This window comes from Oreochromis aureus, linkage group 11 (genome assembly GCF_013358895.1).
Source record: "Oreochromis aureus strain Israel breed Guangdong linkage group 11, ZZ_aureus, whole genome shotgun sequence".
Classification (NCBI taxonomy): domain Eukaryota; kingdom Metazoa; phylum Chordata; class Actinopteri; order Cichliformes; family Cichlidae; genus Oreochromis; species Oreochromis aureus.
In genome coordinates, this window is record NC_052952.1 from 23,965,913 (window position 1) to 23,984,377 (window position 18,465).

Genomic DNA, 18,465 nt, shown 5'->3' on the forward strand with positions numbered 1-18,465 from the left:
TTCAGCTTCAAGACCATAATTGATTCTGTTAATATGTATTTCACTATATGTTCGAACCCGATCTTAAACCCAGTTGCAATGTCTAAACTTCTACTTTTGTGGTAAAATGAAACGGGTTTGTTAGGTTCGTATTTTAAACTTAACGACCCAAATAACTCATTTTCCCATGAAGCCTTGCGAACTTTACGTCGTTGTGCGTCAACTCCCCAGTCCCCCCTCCCCCTCCCCATCATCACTGTTCTACAGAGGAAGAAAGGGGGAGACGGGTAACCTACAGTGAACGTTGTAAGTGTAGTTTTTATTTATATAGTATATTAAAATACACAGACACAGCTTAAATATCTGCCGGCGTGGCTGCTAATAACGTCCGACCTAGCCCCGGCTTTAGTTTAAATAAATATGAGCGGCAGCGGGCGGCCCAGGACCAGCTCATTCGCTGAGCCTCCCGGAGGTCCCGGATCTGCTGCGGCCGGTGCCGGATCAGGGGTAGCCGGCGGAAGCTCGACAGGAAAGTCCGGGGGTTCGCAAGCCAGTGGAGGCAGCTCGACGGGCTTTGGGAATTTGAAGCTACCTAGTAAGTATTATGTTATATTTTTACCACGTGCCCAGTTTACACGTTATGGCGAAGACTTGGACTGGTGGTTATTTTTTTAAAGAAACGTGTCGGGAATTATTTAATGCCGTGGAGCTAAATCTGTTAGCTGGTTAGCTTTGTAGCCAACGCTAGCTGTGTTTTTCATTAAAGGAGCCTTGCGATCGAGGGCTTTTATCGACTTGCTAACATTGTAGTTAGCTGTGAAGGGAAGCTTAGAACTAAGCCGCTGATATTTCGACTTTAACTAACGTCATGTCATATTTTTAATAACGATCAGTTGTTATTAGTGCATTGTAACCCAACAATAGCGTTGTTTTAAGCATACACGCTAATATATTGGTCATTAATATCAGATATAATAGTTAGCGGTCTTGCTAACATATTGAAAACCATCTTATATAGGTTATTAATCGTTGTTCTCGGTCGTGTCTGATCTTGTGCTGATGTTTTGCCACACACGGGTAACGAGTAAGCGGATACCTTTTGTGGTAACTTGAATGCATGGAGATAATCGTCAGCGAAAATCTCACAATACTGAGTTTCAATCAGCTGTTACGTTTGCTCATTAACCAGCAAATATTGACCCTGTCTTATCTAAGTGCTCCTTCTGGATGCCTACACTTTAGCAAACAGGGGCTCATCTATGCATGAATTTAGACAGTTACTTTAGAAAAATAACCCCACTTCAGGTCATCTTTAAAATCTTCTGGCTTAGTGTGGGGTATATGAACTGTGTACTTTTTTGCTTGGAGTTGGAACATAGTCACTGTCTTCACCATTTTGCCAACATTTCTGCTGCTCTGGACATCCTGGGTTGCCAGCAGGAGTTTCTTCCAGGTAGTCATCCAGGTGTGATGACAGGAACTTGGAAAATGCTCATGTTGCAGTTGGCTAAAACTAAAGCGTGCAGACGGATAAAACGAAAGAGGCAGAAAAGAATAACATCACATCTCATGTGTTAAATTTTGAGTTTAAGCAGTTACCTATAATTACAGCAGATGAAACGGAGGGAGGGCAAAGAAAAATTTCCTTATAGCAAATCTTCATCCATTTAACAATGAGCACAACTGCAGATAACTTCTTCTTTTGCATCCCTTGCCTTCTTATTTTGCACAGTTTAATGAATTTCCCCTCAATAATTCTGATTTCAGTGACACAAGTATTCATAAACTTTACAAACATGTGGTAGCTAAATCTTTTTCCTAAACTTTAATTATAGCTTTGTTCAAATGAATAAAAATATATTCAAGGGATAAAAGGTGGTGAACATAATGAAAGATGCAGTGTCACCTGACACTAGACCCAGATTAGCAGGGGTTTTTGACCATAAACCCCCGTCTTGCTAGTAAGCAGCCTGAGTGGAGTTAATGAAAGTCCCAGGCAGCAGTAGGCTCACAGGAGAATGGGTGGCCAGGCAGTGAATGACAGAAAGTCGACAGCCAGTGAACGCCTCGGTTGCACGCCACCAAAAGCAGACTGGATGAGAGAGCCTGTGAGGTCCAGACACAAAGACCGTTACCATTAAGGTTCCTTCGTAGGTTCACCCATGTGGATTTTACAGCTTTTACTTCTAGATGCTCATCAAAGGCTGTCTTTATATGATCTTGGCTGAAGTGAACTATGACTGAGTTTGTGCTTTTTGAGAGACAAGTGAAAACGCACTGTACTAAAAGAAAGGGCTTTGTCTGTAATGCAAGATAAAGCAAAATCCCTGTAGCAAAAATGAATTTTAACAAGTAATAATTTTATCATGAACATCTTGTTTTCATAACTGCTGGAAGTTAATATTGTAATCACTACCTGGACCTCATAGAAACCCAACCCAGTGTAATGTTTAAACTACATGGACTCTAAGCTCGCTCGCCATCTCCGTGTTTTTGTCTTTCATCCAAACTTAACCCTGGCTCAGTTCACACCCAAATGTACTGTGGATAACCAAGAAAACTCCAGGTTCAATTGTTAATGTAAAACGGAGGGGAAAAAACAGATTTTCCTTAAGTAATAATTTAAAAGCATATTATAATTTACTATTGTTAGATAACTTTTCATTTTCCAAATCTGGATTATAGTTTTTCAGAAAGATTTCTTAAAATAAGCTGTCAGAAAGTAAATATGTGCCACTTGCTGTATTGTTTGAAAAAGGGGATCACTGAGCATGTTATCAGGGAGAGGCAGATCATCAGTTTCACAAATTTGGGGAACGCAGAGGGTGGGTATCTGACCTTGGAGAGAAGTGCAGGAAAGCAGAAGAGCGTTTTTTGACGCTCTGCAACTGATCCAGAAGCTTTTTTTACAGACCATACATCCAGTTTACAGTCATTTGATCAACATCTTTTGTTTTTTAGTCCAGCAGTCAGGGAACGTTTGCTCTCGATTAGTAAGGAGCATTAACAGACTGCAGTTATATCACTGCTTATAACCCCTTTTCAGTTGTATAACCTTAAAAAAAGTCAATCAGAAGCACTAATTGACCACTGAAAAACACTTTGTGATGACTGATGCCAGAGGTAACAGAGCCCAGCTGCAACTGAAGGGAAAAAACTAAAATGTGCGAAATTAATTAGATCTAATCTAAACACAAATAGACAAAGACATGATCAAATAAATAAGAACACCAAACTGATTGAGGACTCAGTACCAGTTTTCATTACACGCACAGCCGTTTTTAATAGTGTAACAGTCACATTTTTGTTCATACCAAAAAAGCCTAGTGCCTAAGGTAGAATCACTGTTTTCTATTTGTGTCTGTTGCTAATGTTGAATTCTTAGTTGGACAAGAACCTCAAAATATACCTCTCTGTTATAAAGTGCCTGTTTTTTAGAATAATTGAGCTATTTTCCCGAACACTCTCTCTCTCACACACAGACACGTCCATAATTAGTGATATAACATACTGTCAGGAGAGGAAATGGAGTGATGTCAGTCCAGCCACACCAACCTCATTAAGCAAACTGGTATCATCAAGACATGACAAATCCACATTAACAACATTGTTCATCTGTGATATTATGAAGTTCAGTGTTTCAGCAGCTCTGAGTCAGCACTGAACTCCACAGCATCTCTGGGTGTAACCCATTGCTCATGGTTTCCACCCAGTGTGGTATATAGACTTCAAATATAGCAGTAGTAGAGCTCTGTGTTAGGTTATTACTGAGCACTGACAGATATCTTTTTCCATTTACAATACTATACACATACCTTGACTTCATTTATCTGATCAGACGGAGAGTACTGATCTAATAGTATTTTTCTATGTGGAAGAGAAGGAATTATGCTTGTGTAGGACATCAGGTTCAACATAAACAGCATTCTTTGTAAAATAAAGTGTTACAAATCAATAGATCCAAGAATATAATTTTACTTGATTTGTGTTGGTGGAATAATAGAGGATGATATCAATCAATAAAAATTAAGTGGGTTTTTTGGCATTATTCATGTAGTTTATTTTCTCCTAAAACAAACAAGGACTCTACGACTGAACATAACGAGTGAGAGAGAAGTTAAACCATCAGCTCATCTGAGCTTTTCAGCCGCGTTGACGTTTAGTGGGGGAAAAAAAGGCTCAAGCATAAAACAGAAATCTGGAGCTGTTACAGGTGTTAAACACCTTTAAAGTGCTGGTGCGGTCACGTGGTGAAGTAAACAGAACAGTATAGCAGATTCCAGATTTTTGAGTCAGTATCAGACTGATATCTGATGTATCAGAAATGGGAAATGGAGAGAAGCATTTCTGGCTGTGCCACATTCAGTTTGAAAGCCATCATGGTTGTACTGTGTAGTTTTGTGATGAGTAAAACCTGTACTGTATATAGTATGATTAGCATCGTTCAGGAAAATGTAAAGATGAGTGGATTAAAGGGACCTGTAGCTTTGGTGCGATTTCTTTCTGCCACTTTCTGCCGCTTATGGAGGGTGCTAATAAACCACTAATGATCAAGTAGTAGCAACCGCAAATTATTTTATCAAGTTAAGTGTGTGCTTGAGCTTTTTTACACTTACAAACAAGCTCAAAGGTAATTGCTTATTAAGTGGGGGTGTGATCAGAGTCACTTTGCTCGTCCCTTTGCTCTTATTAGAAACCAAAGCTCTTCACTGGCAGAGGAGCAGACTGCTCATCTTTGTATTCATTATTCAACACCCTATCATGCCACAGCTGCTCCATATTTAATGTGCACCCCTGTGACTTAACTTTTTTTCTTTCTTTTTTTAAGGGTGTAAAAATGATGCTAAAATAAAACACAAAGGGGCAATGTAATGTGCAGCTGTACAGCAGTGCGCAGACACCACACCGCGACTGATCTCAAAGCTGAATATTTCCTGCTGACTCGAGGGTAGAGATCAGATCTAGGCCAATCATGTGGATATGCTGCTGGCTTCTATTTACTGTTAACCTTGAAAAAGTTTTGACTGGAAACTTTTAGAAATGGGCAAGTATCATTTTTGCCTTTGGTCAGCACTGATCATTCGGAGGTGGTAATCTATCTGACTAAATGATTGTTGTCTAAGCATGTGCCAGAAGGGCAGCTGATGAAGCCAAATCACTTAGGCTAGTCAGGAGAAATAAAATGTTTCATTGTCTGATTCCATTTTGTAACTCAAAGACATAGCAGAGATCAGGAGGGGTCCTGTTGAGACAGGCGAAGTGAGCAAGCCCAGGAAATGGAAGCACCTCTGGGTTTGCTACTGTCCATGCAATGTTATCACAGGCTCTGACAAGCCTTTTGGCAATGGGCTTCTTCTCTGCTCTTCATCCCCTCCCAGTGTCGTTGCTTCTGGTGCCCATTTGTCAAATAATTCTTGAACCAACACTTGCACAGTCATAAAACTCTGAGCAGCTACTTGACCCTAACTAGAAGTGTCAGATACTGTTGGGTCTTAAGCTTCTCACTTTGCCTGATTTCCACAAGGTCGAACATTAGCCTGACAATATCACTGCTCAACCGGTCGGGAACACATACAGTCCAGTTTGATCTAAAGTGGGAAGGTCTAGTAAACTATAAACCTTAATAATAGCCTTAATAATTTTAATGTACAAAGGTAAGCATTCATATTTAATAACTATCCATTAGTAGGACTCATTATGAATGGACTGCAATGTCTTAAAATAAATACAATATGCCCCATCTGTACCTGCAGACATCCTGTAGTACAGGAACCCCTGGGCCATGGACCAGTACCGGTCCGTGAGTCGTTTGGTACCGGGCCGCGAGAGTTGAGGCTCGGGTGTGAAATTTATGCTTTTCACGGTTTTTATCGTTAACTCGGTTTCCCTGGGTCTTTTCCCGTTTTGTAGTTGTGTGTCTTATTTTGAAAGAAATATTTACGCATTACCATAGCGACCAGAGAGCATTAAGGGGCAGAGAGGAGGCTGTTACTCTCTATGTTGTTGGCACATTTCAGGAAGACGCTGCTAATAAAGTTACACAATTACACAGTGAATTCACATTTATTATTATATTTACAAAATACCACAGTTTTTGTCATGGTCGTATCATTTTATTTTGTTGTATTTATCTGCGACACTTTAAAGGCCGGTCTGTGAAAATATTGTCTGACATTAAACCGGTCCGTGGCGCAAAAAAGGTTGGGGACCGCTGCTGTAGTAGATTCGGGCAGGGGGCGGTTACTGCCCTTGCGGGACAGCCTTTACAGTTGCAAACGGTCCGTAAACTTCTCTATTTCTTTATTTACTTTTTTATTTTAAATTGCATTACATTTGAAGTTACATTTAGTAACTGCATAATGTTGAAGTTTATTAATAATTGCGTTAAATAATCAAGACTATATATTTTGCTAAGATCAAGCACATGCTGTTTTATTTTCATTGGAAACTATTCTGCTATTTTTTTTTCCAAGAGTCTCACAGCCCCACACACGTTTTACCAATCTAATGGCAGATAGTTATTAGCAAGTTCTTCTGTTTATTTGTTTCAGTGGTTTAAAGGTGGTTGGAAAAAAAACCTGTTGATGCTTTAAATTCTACCAGACGATGGTAATGTGGTTTTACACACACACAAAAAAAGAGTTGCATAAACTGTGATTTTTACCATGTTGTTTTATCCTCATTAAATCTGCTTTTCTGTCAGACATATGCCTGTTATTTAAATATGGTATTGATCTAATTGAATCTGCAAAGCTGAAACTGTGATTGATACTTCCATATTCAGTTTGGTGCACAGTTCCCAACCTGACTGTCCTGCTTTAGCCAGATTGTGTAGGTAAAGCAGCAGCTACAGGGAAATTACAGGGAATTACTAAAGGGAATTCATTATATTGGTTAATGTATTCAGTAATTAGTAAATTTGGCTTTTAGCTGTAATATTTTTTGGAAAACCTGTTTTGGCCTCAGGTTTCAGGTACGTGTGACAAGAACGGATTAATCATTGATAGCAGTGTTGAATAAATAGATCATTTTAATGCATGGGTCCAGTATGAAAAAGGTTTAGGCTGGTTTTCCTCAAAGTGTTGTGAGAAGATGTTCATTATCAGTCTGGATTGTGCCTGAGGAGCTGACACATGGGTCACAAGCCATTTAGAGAGGGGATGGTGGTGGAGGATTGTGCCACACGACTTGCATGTCTGGATGTTCGGTAAAAGGACTAGATGTTATAGTCCCTGATATTGCATTGCTTTAAATGGAGAGAATCTTGAGGGATGGCTGTTATGAGGAAAGGCAGCCCAGAAACTTTACCAGCAGCACACATCGTTGTGTGCCTCAACTTTCGGTCTTTTACCCAAGCTAATCTGCCATTTTTTGGGGATCAGAGATCTGATCTAGATTATCATATTAAGATTTGGAACAAATCGTCAGTAGTGGACCTTGGATTCATCGGGTGTTTTGGCCATTATCACTAGACACCCTCATCCAAGGAGGCCCCTGAGTGTGTCACTGGTTTATGTTAAATTGTTATTTCTCTTCTTCTTTCTTCTGTTTAGTTTTCTAAGGTTTATTTTCTCCTATCTATTCGCTGCAACTGAGAAATAATACTTACCTCTTTAGCATTTATGGAGCCTCACAAGGGATAGAAAAGGTGATAGAGAGAAGTAAGACAAAAGGGACAAGATAGGAGAGAGCAGAGAGGAGAGCCGGAAGGGGGGTGCCCGATCTGGCTTCCCACACCTCCCCGCCGGATCGGGCTGTACGAAATAACAACAATGACAAAAAAATACTTTTTACATCATTTCTGATCTAATTTCAGTAGTATTATTTAAGCGTTAAGATGTGTAAGTGTCAGGTAAAGCCAAATGTCTGTTTAATAATTTCAGGATCTCTAACAAGTTTTTTTCCCCCTTCTGTCATCCACAGGAGACAGTGGCAAAGTGACGACGGTGGTAGCCACACCCGGTCAGGGCCCTGATCGCCCACAGGAAGTGTCCTACACAGACATAAAGGTTATAGGAAATGGCTCGTTTGGAGTGGTCTACCAGGCTCGCCTCATCGACACCCAGGAGATGGTGGCAATTAAGAAAGTTCTCCAAGACAAGAGATTTAAGGTATGCTTAGACAGGCTTACCCGGACAGATAATTACAGTGAAGTAAATGCTGGTTTTTCACCTTGTGCAGTTCACTCACTTTTCCTTCATGTCTCTCTTCTCCTTTTGCAGAATAGGGAGCTGCAAATTATGAGAAAATTGGACCACTGCAACATTGTCAGGCTACGTTACTTCTTCTACTCCAGTGGAGAGAAGGTGTGTTTGCACTGACCCGACATTTTACGTTGTATATTGTAGAAACTCAGTAGATGAAGCACTGTACTTCCACACCCTGGCATTTAATCTTGCATGCATCAGTGATGATTCATAGACATGTTTTGGACAAGCCGATCTTGGTCTTTGTTGTACAATGAATAGTTGAGTACTTGGAGTTGATGGGGTCCGAGCTCTCTATTTAAATCACTCAGATTATTGTGGTTGTAAAGAGAAATCACAGACTATGCTTGGCACGCTTTTTAAATCTCTGAAGACTTGAGCAAATAATACTTGAGCAGATGACTTTGTGACACACTGACTGGTGAATTAATCTTCCGATGCTATGGGAACAAATGTTTCAGTCCCTTAATTCCTCAGATCTGGATGCTTAAGCAATATTCTGTTCTTTTAGTTTTTAGCCAAATCTAGTGTAGAGTCACCATATGACTCAGTCTGCCTCTATCATGTCAAATCTGAAAGTAAAAAGTTAATAAATTAGCTCTTTGCTGGTGTGAATTCAGCATTTATAGTTTAATTTACTTTAGAAATATCTACAGCAGGAAAGCCGTAAACTGTGATCATACTCATAATCGTGCATTGGTTTTAGCATTTAAGTCAGCATCCCACATTGGCCCTCCTCGGGCACAGTGAGTGCTGCAGGTACCACTGCTACAAAGAAAGAATTTAAAGTTGTTCCACAGTAACTAGCAACTTTGACAGCATACAGATGGCTCTTATTTTAACCTCTTTTTAATTCATTGGCTTTGTGGCTAGTTGCAAGAAACCAGTGCTGGATGGTAGCAGCTGAAAAAAAGTCTCCCATGTTGAAGCTTGTTGAACAGGTGGTTGTGGGACTCTTATTGACTTTTTAGCGTCTAAGGTTTTGATTGTGACCACAGGGATTAGTGCTACTGCTTTTTCTTTTTTGTGGTGACTGCAGCTTCAGGTCAAAGTATGAAAGGGTTGTTGTCGGTACTGCTGTGTATTTTTTCGAGAAGGCCAGAGGCTCTCTGGGCTGAATCTCCTAAAAGTCTTTATTCACTCTGAAATACATTTTACAATCCACCTGCATCTATTTTTAGTCACAAATGCAAGTGACATTCTCACACTGTTGAGTCAACAACCAGCGTTGTCTTCATGCTGTGTTTGCAGTCCCACTAAGAAGAGCCTCTATATTTTTGCAGCCTCATATGCTGCTTTTAATTTGAAAATACGCCACTGATAGCAGGAAAACATTGCTCGTTGCTCAAGGTAGCTTTCGTCAGGTTGTTTCACAGGTAAACTTAACTGTGGTTGGTGGAAACACTGTCATTGGGACAATGAAGGTCAATCACTTTGTCCAACATACTTATTACTAGCCCTGGGCCATTGGCTGTATTGACTTCTGCTGAAGTGTATCCCCACTGTCTGGTTGTATCAGCTATATCTTTTTGGTTTTTTACACCCCATGCACAATACACTGTTTCATTACATTCATTTGATCTGGTTTCACTTTTGGGACTTGATTTGAAGCGGTTAATTTTCCTCCAGTAATCACACAATCCTCTTTGCTTTTGTTCCTCTTTACCAGAAAGATGAGGTGTATTTGAATCTGGTGCTGGATTACGTCCCCGAGACGGTGTACAGGGTGGCTCGGCACTTCAATAAGGCCAAGACCACCATACCCATCATCTATGTTAAGGTGGGTAGAAGCACACACACACACACACACTGCTGCTCACATGAGCATTTCCCTGTCACTGCTATCACCATGCCACTGTACACATTGAAAAGTGAGTGGTTTATTTATTACTGCCATGTTTAAATCTTGTATATTTTATTTATTAAAAAGGGCGTTATAACCATAGAGACATATTGTGAGGTCTGTTTGTGAACGCAGACACACTTGTGTGAAATGGCAGAGGTTATGTTTTCACACCAGTCTGTTTATCTTCAAATAGCTGAGTTTTTACTGAGTATCGTTGTCAACGAAGCGGAAGTTTGTAAATGAGGGGATGTTAGAGTTTCAAATTGATACCATGGATGCATCTATTAAAAATCTCTGACAAGTATAAATCCTGGAGACCTTGAATTCAAGGTCAGTGGTAAAGTTTTCTGAAAATCTTGTGAACACGAGAATGAGTGGACGTAAGTTTTTCAAAATCTCAGACAAATTAGAATCCTGGCGACCTTAATACCTCAAGCTTCTGAAAATTTTTAAGGATTTTAAAATTTAAGCCATTGGTGCATTTACCGGGAGGCTGAGGGGTATCACTGGTAGCCACCATTAGTTTTTGAAAATGGCAACCCCCCAAAACAGGTGCTAATGTGCCGTCCTTTAAATGTGGAAATTATGTCATTAATACAGGATTTTAACTGTTTCACACTTTTCCAAGTGCAACTGAAATTTGTAGCATCACCAAATGAAGTCGGTTTTACCTGAGAAGCTGGGCAGATACCTTTGTTTTGTTTTTTACTGTAGTACTGTAAATAGTTTAGTTCTTTAGTTCTGCAACACACACACAAATATAGAATTTTTTCACTTTGTACTAAATCACTGATTTCTATGCTAAGTGTTACTGTGCATTTTTTAGAACGAAATATGTCATTCTTAGGATCTCAAAGTTGAGTTACATCTACTATTTTGGAAGTTTAAAAAAAAAAATCTGTTGTAAACTGGGAGTAAATTTTAGTTCAGTAATTGCTTGTGGCTGTAATAAACACAGGCAGCTCACCGTTTCAGGATTATGAAAGCAGAAAAGGGGAAGGATGGTCCCAAGGGAATTGATTTGTTTGCAGTCTCCTTGGCTGTCTGTTTCGGGTGCTCATTTTGGAGAGTGTTTGTGTGCTTACTGTGTGCGAAGCAGCAGAGGACATTATAGCTGTCTCATGGCCCATTTCCCTACCTCAGCCTGCTGCTCCCCTGTGCCTTTGAGATGCATACCGATCCCTGTCACTCTTTCGTTTTTTTTCTCTAACCGTCTATCACCGTATGCAGGGTCTTTCCACCCCTCCATGTCCCCCTTGGTGTCATGTTCGCCATTGCATCTCCTCCTCTTACCTCTCTCTGCCCCCCTTTTAACTATCATCTCTTATCCCTCAGTCATCTTGTCTGCAGTCATTTTATAATCTGGCCAGCCTGCTGTCAGTGCATCATGTGGGCAATAATGATGATAATGGAGATGATGACGAATTAAGATGCTTACTGTCTGTGTGTCACAGGCACATTTAATGGGCGCACACTTAACTGTGTGGTGAATTTCTCATTCCATAACAACATCATTGACCTTGGGTGTGTAGGCAGATGCCAAATAGGAGCTGGCCGAGGATCTTTAGGGAGCATTTTTCACCCTTGTGTTATTTTGGTATAGAAGCACACCGCCACAGGCTGCATGAGACAAACACACAGCTGCTTCTTTCGACAAACCCTTTTACATTGTGCCCAAAAACAGAATTGGGGCACACATTGATGTGACTAACATATGGTGAACATCTATACAGAAGCAACTGTGCCTCCAGATTAAATCATTCATTTTACAAAAAGTTTAACAACATTTAATTTGCAGCACAATACACACCGCCCGGTCTCAGGGCACAACGTGAAATGCTGATGAGAAAGTGATCTATTTGTTTGGACACAATCTGTCCAGGTTTCTGTTTTTTTCCAACAGTCAGCACAATTATGAGACTAATGGGAAGTATGTTTCCTGTCTGAAGCACGCTTGTCATCCACGCTCATCAGCACAGATTTGTCTCCATGGCAACCAAGAAAACAAGCTTTGAACAAAGTGGCAACTGTCGTGTTTTAACCGAAACAATGACCTCTGTCTGAATCTGAGTAGTTTTTAAATGCATATAAACCTAACAAGCTGGTTAGCTATTGGCAATAAGTAACTTATTTAAAACAACATAATTGACGCATAAGCTTCTGCTTGTTGTAAGAAGTGAACTATGGTCTCTGGTGGAAGCGACACCATCACTAACCATCCACCACTATGTGGACTATTTCACCCTTTTAAATGTGGAAAGTAATCCTTTTGTGTACATGGAAACGAATTGGTAGATATGATGGGGTCATGTGAAAATCAAATATCACTACATTTAAAGTCATGGCTCTTTAGCAAGCTGCTGTGAAACTGTGTTGGTTCATCCTCACCTTAGTTTTTGGCTCATTCTGATCCTTTTAAATGCAGAGCATGCACTTAAAATTCCTCCGATTTTATAGCACATTATTTTTCTTCACCAAAGCCATTAAATTTCATGTGATACTGAGGTGTCCCGGATTGTCACAGTGATTCAAGCTTCAGTTTATTATTTTAAAGAATGTATGCAGTGAAAATAATTGGCTGCTCTTAAAATGTCTTAAAATGGGCCAAATTCGCTTTTCTCCAGATAGACAGGAATACTGTCTTCTCCTTTGTGGGATGAAATAACACACCTATAATAAAACATGGAATTGCAGTGTAAGTTCACTGTGAGAGAAGCTAATAATTCTTTTCTTTTTTTGTCGTCAGTCCTGCAGCAACAACTTGTTAAACTGAAAACAATGAATTATTTATTGATTATTTTTATTCATCTATAGATTTTCTTCCACTTCTTTAGTTCATATCTCATTTAATTTAATAAGTCATGCCTGTATTTTTTTCTTTCAAACTTATATATTGTCCTGAAAATAAATTGAATTGCATTTCATGTGGTCTTAAAAAAAGTTCTTAAAACATGAAAAATGAAAACAGTGCAGGAATCCTGATGGTGGCTCGGAGCTAGGATGTCTCCAGTGAGATATAAATGGCTTTTGTTCTTAAATTGCTCTTATTTTTGAGATTTGTGTTTGATTTTAGTCTGAGTTGTTAAACAGTGTTGGGCATCGTGCCAACCATCTCTGTCTCCTCCTCAGGTGTACATGTACCAGCTGTTCCGCAGTCTGGCCTATATCCATTCCCAGGGCGTGTGTCACAGAGACATAAAGCCTCAGAACCTCCTGGTGGACCCAGAGTCGGCCATCCTCAAACTCTGTGACTTTGGCAGGTCAGTAACATTTCCCGCCTGCAGGCAGATCTGTCTGTCTGCATTTTGCATTTTTGCATTGTAGTGACCATTTCTGTCTCATTGTGGATATTTAGTTTGCTGTCTGTTTGTGTAGCGCTCTTTCTCCGGCTCCACTTTCCCTGTGTGGATCACTCATGCCTTTTTTATGTCTGGGTTGCTTGCATGCTACTGTTTGGTGAAAACAAACACACTGACAAATCCAAGGTTCACACAGACTGCGAGTCTCATCCTGAACTGTCTGTTTTCTGAATCCTCCAGTGCAAAGCAACTAGTTCGAGGGGAGCCGAATGTTTCCTATATTTGCTCGCGGTACTATCGTGCCCCAGAGCTCATATTTGGTGCCACCGACTACACGTCCAATATTGACATCTGGTCAGCCGGCTGTGTGTTGGCCGAGCTGCTGCTGGGTCAGCCCATCTTCCCCGGAGACAGCGGTGTGGACCAGCTAGTAGAGATCATCAAGGTACAGTAAGAGTGCTGTAAACAGTGGTACAGCTGGGCAGTGTAATATTGTAAATGTAGGATTGTGTATAAAGAAACTGCATATTGAAGAAATATGGAGAAAAAAACATGCTTGGTCGAGGTCAGGGCTGCACAACATTTTATTTTTACTTGGTCCTTCAAAAGCAGCTCTGTCTTAGAAAATGTTGAATTTAATCTGCATTTAAAGTAATGCTCTGCTACCTCTCATTTTGTTGTGTTTAACAACTTAAATATTAAAATCATGCCTGAGTGAAGAAAATATAAATATGCACAGATGCACATTGTGAACAAACACAGAGCCGTATTCATGAATATGAAAACCTCAGATAATGATCTTTTCTGTTATGACCTGTGACTCTAAGTGCTTTTGGTTTAATACCACTCAACAAAGAAAAGACCAGGATCTTTTTCCTATTAGTATTACTATTTATGCATACATTTTTGTATATATACCGTGTTTCAAAGCACTTTTAGGTGTGTTCACTCAGGGTTGAAGTATGTGTCCATTATCCACACTTAGCTATCTGGGCTTCCCGGGTATACTGTACAATTTATTTATTTTTCATCCACCTCAGACAACAACTGGATCAATTTACTAGCAAACAATTCCCTTCCCTTCTTGTGTTTCCATACCATGATTATATTGCTGTTGTCCCCTTAGACTCTCTCGTCTCACTGTTGGACAGGCCCCAACGCAACCATATCGAGATGGGTTTATTTTAATGTTTAAAATCATTAGGTGTGTACCCATATTTGATGATAGCTGGTATTAAATTTGCAAAACACACCCTGAGGGCTAGAACCAGTCCAAAGATTATCTCGATACAGCTTGCAGCATCCTAAAAGAAAAGCAAAACAATCCATCAATAATTAATAAGAGGCAATATAATGCAAAGGAATCTCAAGGTTGTCTGCAAAGAGGCTTGACTGCCATTTAACTTGATACCAATGCAGTGTGTTTCATCTGTGACCTCTGCATTAGTGCATATCAGACAGTTTAAACTAATTTATATAATGTAATGTAAATTGATGTTAACATTTCACTCCTGTTTGGCAGGTTTTGGGGACACCAACAAGGGAGCAGATCCGGGAGATGAACCCTAACTACACAGAGTTTAAGTTCCCACAGATCAAAGCACACCCCTGGACAAAGGTATGCTCCCATTACTGGACAATATTGACGTTGAGAGGTTTACCTCTCTGAATGCAGTTACTGTTGCTCTTTAGAGGAAATGTCACACAAAACTGATTTTAATGAAATCCAAATTCATGCTAGCACTGATCATGGTTACATTTTCTATCTCCTATCAGGTGTTTAAGCCTCGTACCCCACCAGAGGCCATTTCCCTCTGCTCTCGACTGCTGGAATACACGCCGGTGACCCGGCTGTCTCCACTGGAGGCATGTGCGCACCCCTTCTTCGATGAGCTGCGCCAGCCGAACACCCGCCTCCCCAGCGGGCGAGAACTTCCGCCCCTATTCAACTTCAGTCCCGTTGGTCAGCATGTCCTCTTTTTGTTTTTTTCCTGCGGTCTGTTTCTTGCACAGATTATCAGCTGTTAATTATATTGTATCAGTATCATTAATAATTTTTTCTTTTCCCTGTTCACTCAGAGCTGTCTATCCAGCCCCAGTTGAACTCCACACTCATTCCTCCTCACGCTCGTGCACAGACATCGCCTGCATCACACGGTACGTTACTAAATGGGCTCTAAAAAAATTTTTTATTTTTTTTTAAAGGCACTGGTGTCTGTAATTGTTAAAACTTGTGCTTCCTCTTTTCCCCTGCAGAGGGCAATGTGTCAGACAGTACCCCCCAGCCCAGCTCAGCACCTGGCTCCATCAACAACAGCACCTGAGCATTCATCCCTCTGTCATATTTTCTGTTTTGTCTTCCCCATGTTCTTTTTACTTTCCTCTGCTCCTCTCCCTCTCAACCTTCCTCCTGGCTCCAAACCCTTAAAATACAAGGAAAAAAACTAGATACACCCACGTAAACACTCAGCACTGCTATTTCCCCTGAATATTTAACCATTTTCAATAAAATGCAGCGCCTGTAGCTGTGGGTTGAGGACATTTAGGTAGTTGTGCTTGGGCCTATTTATAGGATGCAGGCCCAAGTCCAGGTTGGCTGCTGTCTGACCTCTTAGAATAAGAACTTTCTCATCAGTCGGGTAGGATGTTTAGGAGATGAGGAGGGGGCTTGTATATATTATGTGGATTATCTGTAATATAATCAACAGTTGGCTTTTATCCCTTTTTTTCTTTTTTAGTTCATTTTATTTGAATTTTATGTGTGGCCACAATGCCATTGATTGGGATCCTGATTGGCTAGTTAGTGCATAAGGCCCGACTGGTAGACAATCATCCTTTGTGGCGTCAAAAATGCCACACTTGTACTGTACAGCTAACTCTGTGGACTGTCTGTCGCTTTCCACTTAAGTTGTCAGTTCACAAAGCCCACTGGTGAACAGATTCACCAGAGGAATGATTTGAAACACAAAAAAAAATCTCCCAGCGAATACAGTGTTGGCTCAAGATTGTCCGTGTCATTTTAGATAAGAGGTGGTTTTAGATTTTTATTACAGAGAAGAGCTCCCCAGCCCGTGTTTACCGTTTGTTTTCGAGTATTAGCTCCAGCACTGCCTTTTGCTTGAACGAGAGGGAGTTTTGTGCGAGCAGAGCGCACATCTTCAGTTTCTTCTGTATAAGCTCATGTCGTCATTTAAGCTGGAAACCAAGAGTTTCAAGTTAATTCTCAAGTGAGTATTGCACATCTCCAAAAGGGAGTAGAGGGAAGCAAATGTTGGTGGGGGGCTCCGGCTACATCTCAGAGTAGCCTCGGTGCCTCGCCGTGTTTTGAATTATGTTGCTGTTCATATCAGCCCGATTATGTTGAAGAACGCTGTTTTCGCCGCTCACACCGTCACTGGCGCCGCTTATTGTTTGTGCTGGAGGATGACTGTGAATTCATTTTATGTGTGTCGCCAGAGTGTTGAAACCATCTTCGCCCCTTCCCAAAGCAAGTCCACCTGCGATGCTCATATCATGTTCTCCGCGCCCTGCGATGATGGTCAGGAATGATCCACGCAGTTGGCAGTCCTCTGTGGGCGTGGCCAGTTTCCTCTCTTCCAACACGCATGTTCAGCCCATGTCGACCACGCTGTCTTACTTCCACTAATATCAGTAATAATCTGACCAGAAATTATGCTCGAACCCCTGAAATCCAACAGCTTTTGGAGCCTCCCCCCTTCCATCCCTCCTCGTCGTCATCCCTCTGCCTTCAGCTTCCCCCTTTTCTTCTTCTTTTTTTCCCCGGCCCACTGCTAAACTTGTAAATATCAAGTACCTTTTATTTTATTTTGTTATTTTTTTTTTTTTTTGTTATTATTGTTATTATATTGTTGTTCCTGTAATTTTTTTTTCTCCTCTAGTAGACCGGCGCAGCAGCGTCCGGGTGATTATCCTCAGTCGCAGTCTGTAAATACGATTTCATTTCAGTCCCTGGTTCACGAGGGGAAAACAGAACAAAACGTTTCATTTTTATTCTCTCTCCCTCCACTTCTCTCTTCAGAACGGCCCCTTTTCCCCCATAAATGTTGTCATAACTGTTTTATTTATTGTGTTGTGGGGGGTTTTTGGTTTTTTTGATGGGTGGGTAAAATTGAGGGATTCATTTTTTTTTGTTTTGTTTTGTTTGCTTTTTTTAATTCCACATTTTAGTCTAGCAATTTCACATGCAAAATAATTTCACATCCAAGATACTGTACTCGGATCCAGATGTTGGAGCGCGCTGTCCAATCCGTGGTCTCGTATGAATGCAGGTGCACTTGCTCGCCAACAGGTGGAACTCCAGTTTTCCATTAAACTTCAATGTGAAGGGAATGTTACAAGCCTCTGGATCTGTGGGGTCGTGGTGTTGGGAGGGAGCACGGGTCACTGTGTATGCATGTATGTGTGTGTGCGTGAGTGTGTATGTGTGTGTGAGTCTGGAGGAAAGGGGGGAAATTAATTTGTCCATTGGCATTTATCATCTCCTTTGTCTGACTCACCTGTTTTTTCATTTCTCTGTGCGTCGTGTGACTGTAACGGGCTCGGCCTGTTAGTACGCTGTGCATGCTTCACAGATGGTTGGTTTCTCAAGCACAGCAGCAGGGAATGTATGTGTGTTTGTATGCGTGCTGGCAGACCGTGGACATTATTACCTGTATTTTTCCTAAATGAAAAACTGGCTAAATGTGCTGTTTTAATATCTGTTTTTCCCCGTTCGGATCTGTCACACTCTGTTGTGACCCTGCTCTTTAAACCACCCCTTGTCCAAGGGTGGAATATACTAGATGGGAACAGAACAGTTGGATAAAGGAGATGATGATGATAATGAGAGAGGGATGGGGGGAGAGAGACAGTTTTTGTTTGTTGGTATAAATAATTAAACTCATTAATAAAGTGATGAAACTGTACCTGTGTCATGACTGAGTTATAATGGGTAGCTGAGTTGTATGTGGAGGATAGAGGACATACTGGCATTACTATAAAGTTTACAATGCTGTGAAATTTACTTAATAATTTAAAAAAGATGATTGTCAAAGTGCAACACTAAACACAATATTAACAGACATACAGACTTTAAAGGGGAACTGTTGTCCAACTCTATATATTTTCATTCTTT

General features: G+C 40.6%; 1 protein-coding gene across 1 annotated transcript; it reads left to right on the top strand.

Annotated features, from left to right (window-relative positions):
- Positions 1-192: 192 nt before the first annotated feature.
- On the top strand, positions 193-18,256 carry gsk3ab (glycogen synthase kinase 3 alpha b). The gene is made up of 10 exons (XM_031744322.2): positions 193-574; positions 7,903-8,090; positions 8,202-8,285; positions 9,856-9,966; positions 13,162-13,292; positions 13,572-13,776; positions 14,854-14,949; positions 15,108-15,294; positions 15,411-15,488; positions 15,588-18,256. Exons 1-10 carry the CDS (start codon positions 400-402, stop codon positions 15,653-15,655), a joined length of 1,323 nt encoding a protein of 440 aa, XP_031600182.1. The 5' UTR covers positions 193-399; the 3' UTR covers positions 15,656-18,256.
- The last annotated feature ends 209 nt before the right edge of the window (positions 18,257-18,465 follow it).